Below are 17057 nucleotides of genomic sequence, written 5' to 3'. Positions count from 1 at the left end.
ACAGAATACTGGTCTTAATCTCTTCATTCCACATTTCACTTTTGAGATCATTTCTTGATTTTCTAGTCTATTACCTCTCTTTCCACTCTTGCCCTACTAGAACAAAAACTCCATGAAACCTTGGACCCTGTCTATTGTGCTCACTGCTGTATCTCCAGTGCCTCTAAAATAAATTCTGGCATGTGTGCTAAGTAAATATGTATTTATAACAAATGAATCTAGATGTGAAAAGAAGTGTCAGTTGAAGCAAAGAATGGTAAGGGCTGAAAGGATGCTGTCCAGTACTAAAGCAGAAGATATCCTGTGTTCTGAATATCAGGTAAGGCTTCCTGGGATGGCTAGAATTTAGGTAGTTAGAAAAGTAGAGAAAATAAAGTGTTTATACAAATGACTGTTTCTTAAAGTTCCTTTTCTAGATAGTAGATATTTATCTGTTTCTTGCTAGTAGCCTCTATATCTAGAATAGCACCTAACGGTAGGAACTAACTGAATCTTCATTGAATGAATAATTATACACTTTTCTAATCATAAATTTAAAGACCAAAAATGGGCTTGTTTGTTTTCCACAGTTTCTATTGGCACAAAGGACTTTCAGGTCATAGCAATACAACAATACAATGGCATATTCCAGAGACTGCCCAGCCTGGAACCTACAGAATAAAATACTTTGGACACAGTCGAAAGCAGAACTTATTCAAGCCCATCCTGCTTCCATTTGAAAGCTCTTCCTCCACTTTTGAAGTTACAACTACTTGGTAAAAAGTTGACAAATCATTTGAAGAACAGCTGCACTCTTATTTACATAATTGATTTTACATGAATGCAAACATTATGTTGACTTCTACATTTGTCCCTGTTTGGGGCAGAGAGTTTACTGCTAATGGGACAGAAGTGGTGTGTGTGTTGTGTGTGTGTTGTGTGTGCGTGCGCACAAGTGTGCACAACTCTGTCCCATTTATCTTGCTCTAGCAGCTTTGTATCTGCTGGTCTAAAACCCTGTGACTTTTTAAAGGGACAGTTCCCTTCATATGAAATCTCTGAAATGTTGGAGTAATTGATGGAATTATTGAACATTAGCACTGGAAAAGTTTAAAGAGATCACCTAATTTCCTAATCTGATCATTTCATTTTGCAGATGAGAAAAATGAAGTTTTGTGGGTTTGATATTAGCATGAAGCAACAGGGCCTTTTCTCACAGTTATATTTAAAAAAAAAATTATGTAAGCTTGACCAGAAATATATAAGCCCAATTAGAAAAAAATTAGCATGAAAATTAGAGACCAGTTTTTCTATACTGAGCATAGGCTTTGAAAGCAGTCATCCTGGAGTTGATATGCATAATCCAGAGTTGTTGGTGATACTCAAAACATTTCTGCAATTGCCTTAGGAGCCCAATTATGAGACAGTCAGACTTGTAACATTTTGATCATGCCTTGTGTTTTCCTAAGTGCCCTTCTCCCACTGAATTGTGTCTCTCATTCCTAAGACTTGTTCTGTATGATTTTTTTTTTTACTGTTTTCACTAATCAGGTTTACCCCCTAATCACAAAACTTTGTTTTAGTGTAGATATTAAAAGAAAAATATTACTGGTTTTGGAGAGTCTTCAGAGAGGAGTTTAATTCATATCTATCCTTTTCTCACTAACTCACTCACTTGGAGCCGTTCAATCATGGAATATTTACGTGCTCTCATACCCAGGATGATAGCTAGGGAGATCATGTTTGGTATGAAAGTGTTTAAGTGTCAAAGGGTGACTGTGTTGAAGGTGAAGATACCCAATTCAATGCATAAATTCTGGGGAGGCATTAAAAGTAATTTGCAATTACAGCTTGTGTATCATGTGTCTGGTACTCTAATCTGGGGGGAGAGCGGTACCAGATTATTTGGAAAAAGGATTTGAAAGTTATTTTAGGGCATTGTGAATACCCAACTGAAAATCCTAAAGAATGAGATGACAATCTGGCATCAACTGCCTGAAATTACTATCTGCATTTAAAATTATCCAAATTAATTAGGAACTCCCAGACTGAAAAAATAAATTTCTAAAAAGAAGTCACACTTCTGTATGTATGTAAAAGCTTTTAGAATTTTAGGGGAAATTATCCTTATTTCCATAGGCAAGTTTTAAAGCTTTAATATAACAATAATTGATAATGATGATACTAACTTCCACTTCTATATAACAACCACTTAAGCATGCTATATTGCATTAGAATGAACCTGGAACACTTTTTGATTAATCATTACTCTAAAAGCTGATTCCACAAAAGTTAATGCTGAAGAATTAACCAATCAATATTTCAAAGGGTAGCAATCATTTTTCCTAATGACACCACTATTTAGTATAAAAGTTCAGAGGTCTACAAGAACTTTGGTTCTATAAATAATTGACCCCCTGTTAGAACTGATGATATGATTTTAAAATGTGTTTCTCATGACTCAGAGAGTTGATGAATTGTTTTCCACCACTTCCATACTTTCCATTGAAACTCAGCCTGTGATCCTGTGAATCTTGATTGTTTATTGGCAGCTGAGCCAAGGCAGCTGTTGTATCTGTCACCTGCTATTGATCTTTCTGCACCCAGCCCGCTGTCCACCTGTACTCTTGATCCAAAATAATTCACAGAAACCTGTTTTATCACAAGCTACCATCTATTCTAACCCATGCAGTTCCATTTCTGTAGTTTGTATATAAAATTAAACCAGATCCCTGTATTATAGAACCATAATTACTCCCAAGCATAAAAGAACACCACATAGAGACAAATCAATTAATATGAAAACACAGATCTTATGTGTCTGTGGCTGCTGTCGGGAGTGGCTCATGAGCCAAACCATGTGGAGAAAATTCCTGAAATTGGTCACTATGTACAAAACAGGATTTGGGGTTGGCGGGTGAACTTCTTTAGAAAAGATTTTGTTTTTCATGTCAAAGTGTCTATTTTTATTTGTTGAACTATGTATGCTCTGTTTTGAAGGATGCTGTGACTACAAAAAGGACTGAATAATTCCTTTATATTTTTCAATAAGTATTATGTAAATTGCCAATATTTAATAGAATGTTTAATAATAAATTACTAATTACACCTGGAAAAATATTTTCTGATGGAGATGGAGACAAATGAATACCTTTTTTTCTTTCTAAGAGATGGAAGAAATTCTGGTAGATTCCATATAAATCAGGTCATTTATAAGTCATATAAATGACTTCTGTAAGTAACTAGCTAAACATAAGAAAATCACTTCATCAATTTCTTCCTGCCTTGCAAAGATTTGTGATGACAAAATATATATGGTTGACATTTTTTAATACTAGGACAACTAAGAGTTTCTTAGGCAAATAGCTTTAATGTTAAAATTTTTTAATGAGATAATTCTGAACAAAGAGGCTAAGAATGAAAGTATTGAAAATATCCTTTCCCAATGTACCCTCTTATGCTTTTCCAAAGTAAGGAAGAACACTACTTTTGTAATATTAGCATATGGATTTCATCTTTACCTGAAACATTTCATCATTAGATGATCTTTTCATGTCTTTAGTTTTTCCAAATGTTATTGGTTTCTGTGCATCCAATCTGATATATTGGCTGGGACTGGATTTTGTAATTTCATGATATATAAGATGCCAGAGAGAGAAATTTGCAATTTCTGCATCTAAGTTAGAATGTATTCAGCTGTAAGTTACAAAATATTCCTGATCAACATGGGTTCCAGACACCAAAGACATTTATAATCTCATGTAGCAGCAATTCTTGAAGTGACAAATTTTAGGTTTGAACACTCAGTGATATTACTGGTATTTGGATTTTTTTTTTTTACTTTTTAACTATAATATTAGACCTTTCAGTTAAAAGATGGCTACCTCATTACTTCATACAATTACAAACAGCAGCAAAAGGGATAGGGGAATTCTCCTTAGAATCACTTTTTAGTAGGTGAAAAATATTCAGTAGGAACACAGTGGAATTTACATTTCCCTGCCAGAACTGTGTCACATAGCTACAGTGGAGGCTAAGAAAGAATATTTGGCATTTTATGCCTCTAGAAAGGGAGGAAATTTCTGATAGCAAGAAAGAAGAGATAGGGCAGTAGCTATTATTTAAGTGTGTCAGCCAAAATGGGTTAGTTGTTGCAACATTAGAAATTTTCTGATCTCACCACATCCATCAAGATCAGCTGCAGGATCTGATCCATATCTTCTCACTCAGGAATGCAGCCTGACAAGTTCTCATTCAAAACATGCTTCTCTAATTAAGGGAAGGAGACACATGCTTCAGTTATGGAGCAAGTGAACATGGGAATCAATCTTACACCAGTTCTTAAAGCTTTCACCAGGAAGTGACACCTATCACTTCTCAAATTTCATTGGTAAAAGCTAGAAGGAGCCTCTTTGTCACTATTACTACAATAGACAAGAAGTAATAACTGTATGTCTTTCTTTATGGATCTTTGAAATACTTGGAACTAGTTTTACTCTAGGAAATACATTTTAGAAAAGAGTACATTTCGTAACCTTAGTGATGACAACACTTGCTTTCTCTGTTGAAAATATATGCATTTAGCAAATTTGTATCAAACACCTTTATACTTTATGGCAGGCACTATGCTGAGCCCTAAAGATAAAATAATGATGAAGGCAGAGCTAGTTCTTGCCATCAAGGAATTTAGAGTTTAATGGATGAAGTAGACAGACAAAATTGCTGTACAGATGACCCATATTGCTACCAGAATTGAGGGGGTTAGAGATGGCAGCTTCTATGGTCTTGAAGACCATGTGAACAACAGTACAAAGTTTCCTGGAAGAAATAACATCTTAGCTAAGACCTAAAGGATATCAGTTAGGAGAAATGTAATGGTGTGTTTATGTTTGCACGTATGTGTGCAGGGCAAGTAGGCCATTCTAGGTAGAAAGAGTAGCAGGTAGGCTTACTTGAGCTATAGTGGAGTATAAGAGATGAATCGTCAGAGATATAGCATTAATCTTTTGTCTTCATAAGTAAGCATTTGGTTTTATATTTGTATTAACATTTTCCTTCTTGGGCCTCATAACAAATATCATAAATGTGTTTTGAATGTATTTTCTCTTTGCTATGCTAATAAAACATTTTTATAGCTAAGGAAACTAATCTTGGCTTTCAGATTTCAGTGACATTGGATGCCACCATTCTGTCTTCATGGACTGTAAGTATGTGTCTTGAAACTGAATTTAAGAGCCTTTTTATTTTTGCTTTCATCCATGTTTCAAATGTATCATCTTTTTTTTCCTCTCCTATACCTATTGTCAAGTACAGTCAATAAAGATGACACTATTCTTTTAGATGGAACTCAGAGTTCCAACCTATGTCATTTAAGTACTTACATATTCTTAAAAAATGGCCATCCATATAAACTTTAAAGTATTTTGGCATGCATAATTTCAGGAACAAACTAGAAGTCTGAGGTCTTGGCTGAACACTAGCAGAAGATAACAGGAGATCCAACACTCCCATGCCTGCCCCAGCAGTTGGGAAAGATTGACTTGATAATATTTTCTCTTTTATTGTAGCTTTCCTATTCAATATAACATACTCATTTTTTATTTAATATCAGCTAAGCTAACTGAGCATAAGAGCTTAATATCACAATAGTGACAAGCTTGGAACAAAAAGTACAAAGGGCTCTACCCATCCACTTGTGTCCCCTAAATGGCCAACAAACCCAGATTATAATGCAGACGAAAAGACTTGAGTGGAATTTAAACAACCTAGCATGTAGGATTTTGTAAATAAAAGGGATGCCACCACCAAAAGGGGTGTATATACTTTGGATGTCTTTCTGAAACTTATGGTGGTGCTATTATGCTCACTAATTGTCACTTTTATCAGTTACTCTTACCTTCAAGTCCACAAATGCAAGATGTTTCACAGGGACTGAGTAGTAGTTTTTACCATAAATGGACGTTGTGTAATGTAGAAAGGCCCTAAACTTTGGAGTCTGGTCAACATGAAGTTGAATTATGGCTGTGACCTTGGGAGGCTTACTCAATATCTCTGGTTTATGAAATGGTGATAACAAAAATGGCTATGATTTCTATGAGGTTATATATGTTAATGATCAAGAGAAGGAATTTTGGAAACTATTTCAAATCCTAGTTCCACCACTTATCCAGTAGCATATCCTGAGTAAATTACTTAATTTCTTAAAGCCTCAACGTCTACATCTCAATTTCTTAATGTATAAAATGAGAACATTAATGGTATCTACTCTTTCAGTTGTGAGATTAAAATAAGTTAAAGTTGTTGACACAGTGCCTGGCATATGGTATATGCTTAATAGCTTAGCTGTTAACTTAGCTGTCATTGAATATTATGTAAGATGATGCATGTAAGTTTCTGGAAAACAATAGGAACTAAAAAATTCCTCCACTGAGAACTGAATCCACGATTGACCCCAATGACATTATGTTCTTCTTACTCTTTTTAAAAGTTGTTCTCTTGGGAATCCCCTGGTGGCTCATCGGTTGAGTGCTGGGCTGTGAAGCTGCCCACAGCCTCTGTAGTAGTGTTGGTTTGATCCCTGGCCGCAGGCGAGGGTCCCACATGGCACGCAGACCTCTCCTGCTGCCCGCTGCTCCCCTCAGCAGTGTACTTCATCAGTCTGCCTGTTCTGTTCCCCGCTCTGGCTCTGGTGAATTCTCTCACCCTCCCATACTTCTGACTGTACCCAGTGCTTGTATAAATAAATCTTAAAAAAAAAAAGAAGAAGAAAAAAAATTGTTCTCTTAATATCTCTGATATTAGTGTTGGAAGAATTGGAGTGAGCGAAAAGCTGAGGCTACTGAAATAGTCTAGACTGAGAGATTATTAAAGTCATTATGAGAACAACAACCAACTTCATGAATGGGTACGAAGAGGGGAATATATGAAACTCTACAGTTGAAATGGATGTACATTTTTACTGATTGACTAGATTGGGAGGGTGAGAAAGACAGTTGAAAAAAATGTAAACCCTGAAACATTGTTTGGGCAATTATAACAGTATACACTTGAATTAGGATTAAAAGGAAGAGGTTTCAGAGGGATGATGGTAAACTTGATTTTCTGTGTCTGAAATTTAACATGATGTCCAGGTAGCGACGTTCAACCCAGAGTTGGAAAGGTGAAGTGTGGGTATTGAAGATAAAATATGGCAAAATACAGAGAGATAGAAAACAGCAGTCGAAATGAAGAAAGCTGATAACTTTGCAAGAAGTGCTTACGGGGCAATGGGAATAGCCTGAGATGACAGGCCTTTGGGGAATATGCACTTTTAGGAAGGAACAGGAGGAGGATCAAAAATAATTAGGAAAACTAGGAGAGTAGGAAGAAAGAGTGCTGGTAAGGTCAATTATATCAAAGGTTGCAGAGAAGCTGAATGAATTAAGGATTGAATAAGCCTTGGAAACTTATAAGTGAGCATTTACATAGGACTGGTAGAAGGCAATGTGCAGGAAGTTGAGAAGTATTACTGGGTTGATCGGATGTGGCCACCTGATATCTGCTCTCCCATTCTTCTGTAGTGATAGTTTGAGTCAGTCACAGGGCGAGGACTGCCTTCCTCAGCTGATAGCAGTCCAGAACTGCATTTGACATGTGTGTCTGGCCATCTAAGTTCTGATAAGTTCTGATAGGAGAAGTGATAAGTTCTGTTTCCCCACTTGTGTTCTCAAAAGGACTTGTGCTGAAGGTTGCTTGTAAACCATCAGAACTGATTCTCCCTCAAGCTCCCAGAAGATGGAAGTCTCATGTTAAGATGGCGATAATAGGTCCTCCTCTGGTGGTGCAGCAGTTGAGCACTGGGCTGTGAAGATGCCGGCAGCCTCTACAGCGCTGGTTAGATCCCTGGCTACTGGCGAGGGTCCCACATGGCGTGACAGACCTCTCCTGCCACGCCTGCTGCGCCCTTCAGCAGTGTATTTCGTAGGTCTGCCTGCTCTGCTCCGCGCTCTGGCTCTGATGAATTCTCTCACCCTCCCGCGCTTCTGACTGTACCCAGTGCTTGTATAAATAAATAAATAGATCTTAAAAAAAAAAAAATGGCGATAATATACCTGGGCCCCTGACAGTCAAATACTTCTTTGGCTGCTTATTCTCAGAAGATTAACTGAGGGGAAAATAAACTTCCATCTTGTTTTCCACTATTACATTTTATTGGTAGAACAGCTGAAAGCTGCTTTATGCGTACTGTACTGATTATAGTCCCCATGAAGTCTATAATTTAGATACTTTCTTCTGTGACTAGGACAAATTTCAACAAATTTGTGTAAAGCCAGAAAACAGATCTTTACAAGTCATCCTGGGAAAATGTCATGGTGACTTTTTCCCTTTTTTTTTTTTTGAATTTCTACTATGTGTTGAATTATGTCCTCACCCCAAAGATACGTTGAAGTTTTAACTCCCAAGACCTCAGAATGTGACTGTATTTAGAAATGGGGTCATTGGGAAGGTATTTAGTAGAGATGGAGTCATGCCCAAGAAGAGTTTGCTCCTAATCCAATTGACTGGTATTTTACCAAGGGATGCCATGTAAAGAGATGCGCGCAAGAAGATATAATGTGAATATGAAGATAGAAACCAATGTGTACAGTCTACAGCAAAGAAATGCCGAAGGTTGCCCATAAACCATGAGAAGAAAGGGGAGAGGCATAGAACTGATTCTCCCTCAAGCTCTCAGAAGAGGCCGACCCTATTGATGCTTTAGTCTTGTACTTCTTGTCTTCAGAACTTTGAGACAACATGTTAGTGTTGTTTAAGCCAGTTTATGGTATTTTGCTAATGTTAGTTCTAGGAAACCAACACACTAGCCAGTGGGTTAATATCCTTCCTTCAGTCACCTGCCAAAAGAGTTTCTTTGGTTCTTTCAGTTTAGAGGACCTAGTAATATGTCTATTTTTTATTCGCCATAATATGGTCATTTTATGGTAACTGGTCTCATCTATCATTGTTTACTTATGAGAGTCATCTATCACTATCAACAACTAGAGTAAATTGTAAAATTGATTTACCTATTGTAAAAAGCCAAATGAATCATCTAGGATGCAACTCTTAAAATGTGATGGGAAATAAATATTCTATAATTTTGGGAATTGAGATTATATGGGTTGTGGGTAAGATTTGACATCTATTATATATATTTATAAGATGAAAGAATCACAACATATACTACTGAACTGAGTTTTTTTTCCCCTTCTAATTTTTTTTAAAGATTTATTTATTTATGCACACAAGAACGGGGGTACAGGCCAGAGATGCAGGGGGTGAGAGGATTCACCAGAGACAGAGTGGGGAACAGAACAGGCAGATTGACTGAACTACACTGCTGAGGGGAGCAGTGGGCAAGTCAGGAGAGGGCTGCTGCACCATGTCAGTAGCTCCCTGGCCAGGGATCAAATTCGTGCTACAATAGTTGCAGTTAGCTTCATAAGTTGCATCTTAACCCCTTGTGCCACCAGGGAGGCCTCCCCTCTAATTTATTATGTAAGTATTATAAGCTTGGCAGCAAATAGGGGAAATGTCAGTATAAAACACATCTATCCATTTACATTGAGCAAAAGTCAAAAAGGAGTCACAATATACTTTAAGAATTTGGTAGTGCTAGCTTCAAATTAAGGCAGAAGATGATTGTATTTATGTTGCAGAAAGGATTTGTGACGTACTAACAGCAAGATGTTTCTCCCTATGGGTAATTCTTCATATTAAAACAAGTGAATATTTTCCACTTCAAGAAATGCTTTTGTTGATTTTGATTTTTACTTTATTATAATTAGTCTTTTTCCTGGTCCCTTATTTAGGTTTTCTAAATTCCTGCTGTGAGACTATCTGGTACTTTTCTTTTTCTTTCTGGCTTATTTTGTTGAGCATGATCCCTTCCAGCTCCATCCATGTTGCTGCAAATTGCATGAATTTATCTTTTTTGATTGCTGAGTAATATTCCATTGTGTATATGTACCACATCTTCTACCAACTATAAACCAGAGACACACTACGGGGGTGGGAGGAGGAGGGAGCAAGATCAAAACCAAGATGAAAATGCATACATTGTACAAAAATGAAAAATGATGTAAAAAATATATAAAATTTTAAAAAATGAAAAAAAAGAAATGCTTTTGTGATTAAGTTAATGCTTTAAAGACCCTATTTAGGAGAGATCTCATTTTGGGGGTAGGGTATTTTATTTCTTTGAATTAACTAAGTAGCATCTTAATGTTCATTTTACCGCCATTTCAAATCTACTTTTGCTGTTTTGATTAATAATTTTATGAATAAAATTGCAACTGATTTCTAATTCTAAAAAATAAAACTCATTTGAACATTTAACAAGCTTTACAAATATTTTGTGTTTTAAGTAGAAGAAAGTCAAAAGCAAAGGGGAAAAATACAGACACAAAACAAAAACTTGTACAATTATGGAGTATAGGTACTCCATAATGAAATCAATAGAAAGTTTTAAAAAAATCAGTGACCAGCTCCATTTTTAGTAGATTGAGGAACCTCCATACAGCTTTCCATAGTGGTTGGACCAGTTTGCACTCCCACCAGCAGTGTAGGAGAGTTCCTTTCTCAGCACGTTCTTGCCAACATTTGTTGTTGCTAGTTTATTTGATACGTGCCATTCTTACTGGTATAAGGTGGTATCTCAGTGTGGTTTTGATTTGCATTTCCCTGATGATAAGGGATGTTGAACATTTTTTCATATGCCTGTTGGCCATTTGCATTTCCTCTTTGCAGAAATATCTTTTAAGTTCTTCTGCCCATTTCTTGACTGGATTGTTTCCATTGTTTTTGTTGAGTCATGTGAGTTCTTTATATATCTTTGTGATCAGTCCCTTATCAGTTAAGTACAAAATTTTTTTCCTAGTCATTGGGATGTCTCTTTGACCCAGCAATTCCACTCCTAAGGATCCACCCAAAGGACACAAAAACATTGATTCTAAAGACCACCTGTACCCATATGTTTCTTGCAGCAATATTTACAATAGGTAAAACCTGAAAACAACCCAAATATCCAAAAGTAGATGACTGGATCAAGAAGATGTGGCATATATACACAATGGAATACTATTCAGCAATCAGAAGTGAATGGAGCTAGAAGGAATTATGCTCAGTGAAATGTCAGAAGGAAAAAGAAAAATATCGGATGGTTTCACTTACAGGAGGAATATAGGGGAACCAAATGAGACATAAGTGTAAAAAAACAATACAAAACAAAACAGACAATTATAAATTAGAGACATCCTGCAGGGGAGGAGGAGGGAGAGGATCGGAGGGAGCAAGGGAGGAGCACAGGGGACTGAAGTGAGAGTGCATGGGTGCATTGGTGAAGGAAATTCAATGGGAACTATACCTGAGGCAGTGGGGGGAAGCAAATATTGTTCAAAAATGAATAATGATGTAATAAATAAATAAATAGCAGTGGCTATATTAGAAGTAGCCAGTACAGGAAATCAGCAAGGTGAAGGGCATTGACTATGGCCCTTGAAGTCAGAAAGTGGCCCTCCTCAGACTAACTTTGGTTTAACTTTTCTGTAAAATGGTAATAACAATACCTCCTTCTCAAGGTTTTGGTGAGATATCAACAAATGCTAGTTCATTTTGTTTCTCCATCTACTTATATCTATGCTAATGTGACAGTACCAAGTTTGAAATCTATGTAATAATTCTGATGAAAATAGAAAGAAAAAAGAATTATAAGAAAAGAATCCTTTCTTGAAGGAAGATACTATCACAGCAGACCAATTAAATATTGAGATTCTTTCCTCCCTTTATGTTATGGGAAGAATTTATTGAAATATTGTCTCTCAATTTACTATTTTGCAGTCCTCTTAGTTTTCTTTAGTGGTATTACTCTGTATCTAACGAAATGTATTGGCTCAACTATGACACAATATACAAACAGTATTAATAGGACAAAATAGGTTTAATTCTTTTGTTATAAAGATTAATTTGCAGGAGGTAAAGTAATTTAATAATGTTCCACTAAGTTATTCATTTGATGAATTGTCTACAGTACTTAGTGGCAACCAAGAAAGATAAACTCTTCTTTCCCTGGATTTCTACCTCTGAGGATAGTCCCAGGTATATAAATTGCAAGTGAAACCTGCATCTAGATTCATTCGCAGCTTCTATTTTCATTCAACCACCCACATCCAGCTACAATTGCACAAAAGTATATAGTCATGAGCTCACACATACATTGATGAAGAATGAAATAGGGTTTAATTAGTATTGAAATCTAGTAAGAGTTTCCAAGAACCTGTTTTGAAGTAGCTAAGTGATACAAGAAGAAACAACAGCTGTTGAAATTTTATCAGGATCTAGTTTTTTGGGTGGGATAGTACAATAAAAAAGTCAATCTCTCTTTCCTCCCCCTCTCAGAACATTTATCTAACCACAGGAAAAGGAGACAAATGTGGGACAATAAAACTGATTAGTGCTTTTCTATGTCTGAACCTATATAACTGCTTACAGAGGAAATACCTCCCGGAGGTGACCAGTGTGCTAGGAATTACTTATGATTTTGAAGATCAGTCATGGATTTTACAAGATTATAATTCGGAAGGTCAGTCATGGATTTTATAAATTATATTCGATATATTAACAGTTTATAAGGCCTCCCCTGGTGGCGCTGGCGGTTGAGCGCCACGCTATGAAGCTGTCTGCAGGCTCTGCAGCGTGGATTCGATCCCCGCGGGATGGCGAGGATCCCACATGGCGAGGCAGGCCTCTCCTGTCGCACCTGCTGCTCCCCTCAGCAGTGTATTTCATCAGTCTGCCTGTTCTGTTCCCCGCTCTGTCTCTGGTGAATCCTCTCACCCTTCTGCACATCTTGCCTGTACCCCAGTTCTTGTATAAATAAATAAATAAATCTTTAAAAAAAACAGTTTATAAAAACATCTCTGGGTTGATATTATATATAATATGATTCAGTGATACAAGGAGTCAAAAATTTATTTTGATGATAATAGCCATCTTATGGATGGACCTAACTATGAGGGGCTCATTATTAACTGGCCTCTTTCTAGGTGGACAAGACTTATAATGTACTACTGTTTGTTATCTCAAAATGATAAAGTTTTAACAAGCATTTTTCTGTTTGATTCATGAGCTATTATGGACAAAGGCCAATATAAGCTTATAAATTTAAACCAGATTTTCCATTACTCATACTTTAGGAGGATCCCTGAGACTCCAAAATTTCCTAGTGTTTATATATGATCACCTGGATTATTGACTGAAATTAACTGAAATTCAGCTGATTACTATCAACTGAAACTATTGCTAAGTTTACTAAACAACATCTGACACTCTATACCCACCCCACCTTATAGTCACTTCCTTTTCCCATTTAGAACTAATCAAATAAAGTAGATATAAAATTTTTTTAAAAGATTTATTTATTTTATTTATTTATACAAGCACTGGGTACAGTCAGAAGCGTGGGAGGGTGAGAAAGTTCACCAGAGCCAGAGCGGGGAGCAGAGCAGGCAGAAGGACCGAAGCACACTGCTGAGGGGAGCAGCGAGCGGCAAGAGAGGTCTGCGCGCCATGTAGGACCCTCTTCTGGTGGCCTGGGAGCAGCCAGGGATCGAACTGGCGCTGCAGAGGCTGCGGGCAGCTTCGCAACCCAGTGCTCAACCGCTGCGCCACCGGGGAGGCCCGATATAAAATTTAAAAAGTAGATATTTATCGGAAGGATAAAAGACTGTGGACATTTCATTGTCAATAAGAGCTAAATGTTTTGTCTAAATTTAAAGAACATAAAAACTGTAACTAGTAGGTCCATTGGGCAAACTGAGGTAGTGTAAATAGACTGTCTTATGGAAAATGTTGAACTAAATAGAACGTGGTTAATGTTTTAGCTCTATTATCCAACTGTGTGACAATGATCAAGCTGTTAAGCCCTTTGAGATTCCATTTCCTCATCTATAAAATAGGGATAAACATAGAGCAACACAATAAGGCTACTTTTCACTGCACACATTTAATGTTCAATAAATATCTGATGGTGTTACTACTTTGTTTAATAATAGTCTTTGGTCGAAGCTGCTGATTATCTACCAAAGTCCAATTCCCCTACTTCTTTACTTTTTGAGTCCCTTATTTTTAACTCAGCTTATGATCTATGGAATAAAGATTACACTTCCTAGAATCCTGTGCACATAAGTGTAGCATGTGAGAAAGTTTTGACCAATTGGAAATTGAAAAAAAAAAATATCTGTACGTAACAATCATAAAGATCATCCTAGGTAGAGAAGAATGGAAAGAAAAACTTTAGTCTATATTTTCATTCAAAAGTATATATCAGAGCATTTTAATGTACTCTGGAAGCTGAGATAGCTCCAGTTAAACCCGCCCCTAGTAAGTGGTGGTAGAATCCAGAGTCTAACCCCACCCACTGAACACCAGTGCCATTTCTATGATCCTTTGCCCACCCTGTACAACCTCCTAAAAACACACATCATTTAACTAAATAACTCCTGTTCTCAGTTGATTCTTTGACATAAGACTACTTACTCATTTGAGGCTGAGAGGCCTCTCCCCAGGGGAGTGAAGATGAAAGATCTGCCTTCGCCCTGAGCATCTGTTATGTCTCCACAGAGGCCCTTCCAATGGAATTTCTCATTGACTAATGAATTGTTGAAAAAAAAAATTAAAATGCTCTCCCATTCGAGAAAGTGATACTGTTTCAAAGGATTAGTTTTTCTTATGTGAAATGATGAAGGACACATACAGTTCTACGTATGTGTGGAAATAACCTAACTTCAGCCTGACTTGCCCTCTGAAAAAGTTACGCTTCATACAGGGAGGCCACATTAAAAAAAAAAAAACATGTTGGGGCCTCCCTGGGGGCACAAGGGGTTAAGTCTCGGCACTGTGAAGATATCCAGGGCCACTGCAGCACCAGTTAGGTCAGGCCAGGGAAATAACTCACATGGCACAGCAAACCTCTTCTGTGTCGCCTGTTGCTCCCCTCAGCAGTGTATTTCAGTAGATCTGCCTGCTCTGCTCCCAACTCTGTCCCTGGTGAATCCTCTTACTCCCCGGCACCTCTGGTCTACACTCCAGCTCTTGTATACATAAATAAATAAATCTTAAAAAAAAATAAAACCATGTTTCTTCATTTTCTTTCACTGTATGATAAGATTTTGTACTGTTAAATTGGAATAGAACAAAAAGAATGAAAAGTACCACTATATCCAGACCTTCACGTAAGCCTTGAACTCTATGGAGAAGAGTGACAAAGGTAAAGAGTGGGGGAAAGAAAGCAAAGAGCAACTAACAGATGGAAAGTAAGGGCAATGTATTAATGCACCACCCTCTCTGCCAAACAACCTGGACCTTAAAGGTTTTCTTTGATTCCATTTTGTTCCATTGTAATATAAATCAATGCACTCACAAAGACTTGGTGATATATTTTCTTCAAATGCAAATTATCCATACTTCAAATGTTTACTGAGTGACTACTCAAACAAGAAATTGTGCTATTCACACTGGGGCATAGCGTATGTTATACATACCATGTGTGAGCAGCCAAAGGGACGCGTGTTGTGTGTGCGTGTGCATGTGTGTGAGAAAGAAGAGACAGAGAGAGGGAGAGAGAAAGATGTGTAAAATATGAATCATACATAATACGAATTTGAGAACAGTTCTTGTCCTCTCAGATCTTTCAATCTTATGGGAAAATGTGTATAGAAAAAAACACAAGGAATTTAGTCAGGACAATGATCCAAAGATAATTATAATTGAAGGACTTATTAAATTTAAAAGAAAGGTAGAAACCTAGTTGGGGCAAGGTTTCTTGAGGAAATGAAACCTAAAAGTGCCTAGAACAATTAACCTCTGTGCTAAAATAATTCTTCCTTGTTGTACCAGCTGTTATGTTAATCTTTTCAATCTAAAGAAAAACTCCGTGATGGTATCATCCCTTCCTTGAAGACTGTCTTCCTCTACAAAGATAATTGATTTGCCTTACACCTGCCCATATCTATACATCCTTCAAGATCCAATACTTTTAAATAATTATCTGAGTCTTCATGGATCGCCTTTTCTCTTCTTTAACATCTGTCATCATATTGAATTGCCTTTTCTCTTCTTTAACATCTGTCATCATATTGAATTACCTTTCCTCTACAAAATAGTGTTCGGTAGAAGTCAGTGTGTGGTAATGTGCTTATCATGTTCAATTGACTCCTAAACCCCTTGAAAACAAAATCTGTATCTCACACATTGGTTTATGCACAAATTTAACACAGTGCCAAGCTCAGAGAAGACATTAGCTATCTATTAGTTTGCTGTTTTAGGTTAATAAGAAAAGATTTTCTCTCCCTTTCACTAAAATCTATGTGAACTTCTTAGGAATTCTGTCATCTGTTTTCCCTCTGATCTTCTTAATGATATCAGAATTTCCCCATATCTCAGTTTATTATTGAACAAAATTATTCAATGTATTTTTGTGAATGGATGAAATAATAGTTTTCCAGTTTTAAAAAAATTGGTAATAAATAATGTGAACAGTAGTGATATTGATTAGTATAGGCACCCACCAGTTCCTCTCCAAATTAAACCTAACCAGGAAACAGCAGTATCTCACAGACCCAGTGTGCTTCCTTCTTGCCATCTGGTCTGAAAAGGAATTCAGGAAACATCAGTAGGTGGAGGTGGCTAAGGAAGTGTGATTCTCCATTTATGGTGATTGTTCATACATGAAAATTGGCTGCTGCCATTTTGTCTTCAGTTTTCTTATTCCATCTATTTCCTTATCCATTGTAGGGTAAGAGAAAAATGTCAGGCTTTTCTGCCCTCCCGCCATTAGGATAGATGATGGATCCTTGGGGTCCTGAATGCATGCCTGATGGCGGGCACTTGGAGCAGGGTGTGGGCAGATGTAGATAGGATTCACCTGGGCTAAGATTGTGCTTTTTTTAAGGGCGGCGTCACAGGGACACTAGTAGAAGCCAAAAGAGAAGCCGAGAAAGGAGCAGAAGAAGCCAAGAGAGAAGCAAGAGAAGCAGAAGCAGGGAGAAGGCGGGAGAGCCTAG

The 17057-nt window shown here is 37.1% G+C and overlaps 1 protein-coding gene across 3 annotated transcripts in view; it reads left to right on the top strand.

Annotated features, from left to right (window-relative positions):
- ASAH2 (N-acylsphingosine amidohydrolase 2) overlaps positions 1–2991 on the top strand; it is a 94926-nt gene extending 91935 nt beyond the window's left edge. For all 3 annotated transcript variants that reach the window (XM_037496684.2, XM_054690212.1, XM_054690213.1), the window contains one exon: positions 570–2991. In XM_037496684.2, the coding sequence (XP_037352581.1) occupies positions 570–759 (190 nt within the window). In that variant the 3' untranslated portion in view covers positions 760–2991. The remainder of the gene's footprint in view (positions 1–569) is intronic.
- Positions 2992–17057: the final 14066 nt, after the last annotated feature.

This window comes from Talpa occidentalis, unplaced genomic scaffold (assembly GCF_014898055.3).
Source record: "Talpa occidentalis isolate TD23 unplaced genomic scaffold, MPIMG_talOcc4v2.1 talOcc4.8, whole genome shotgun sequence".
Taxonomy (NCBI): domain Eukaryota; kingdom Metazoa; phylum Chordata; class Mammalia; order Eulipotyphla; family Talpidae; genus Talpa; species Talpa occidentalis.
Note: the sequence above shows the minus strand (reverse complement) of the source record. Positions and strands in the feature narration are given on the sequence as shown.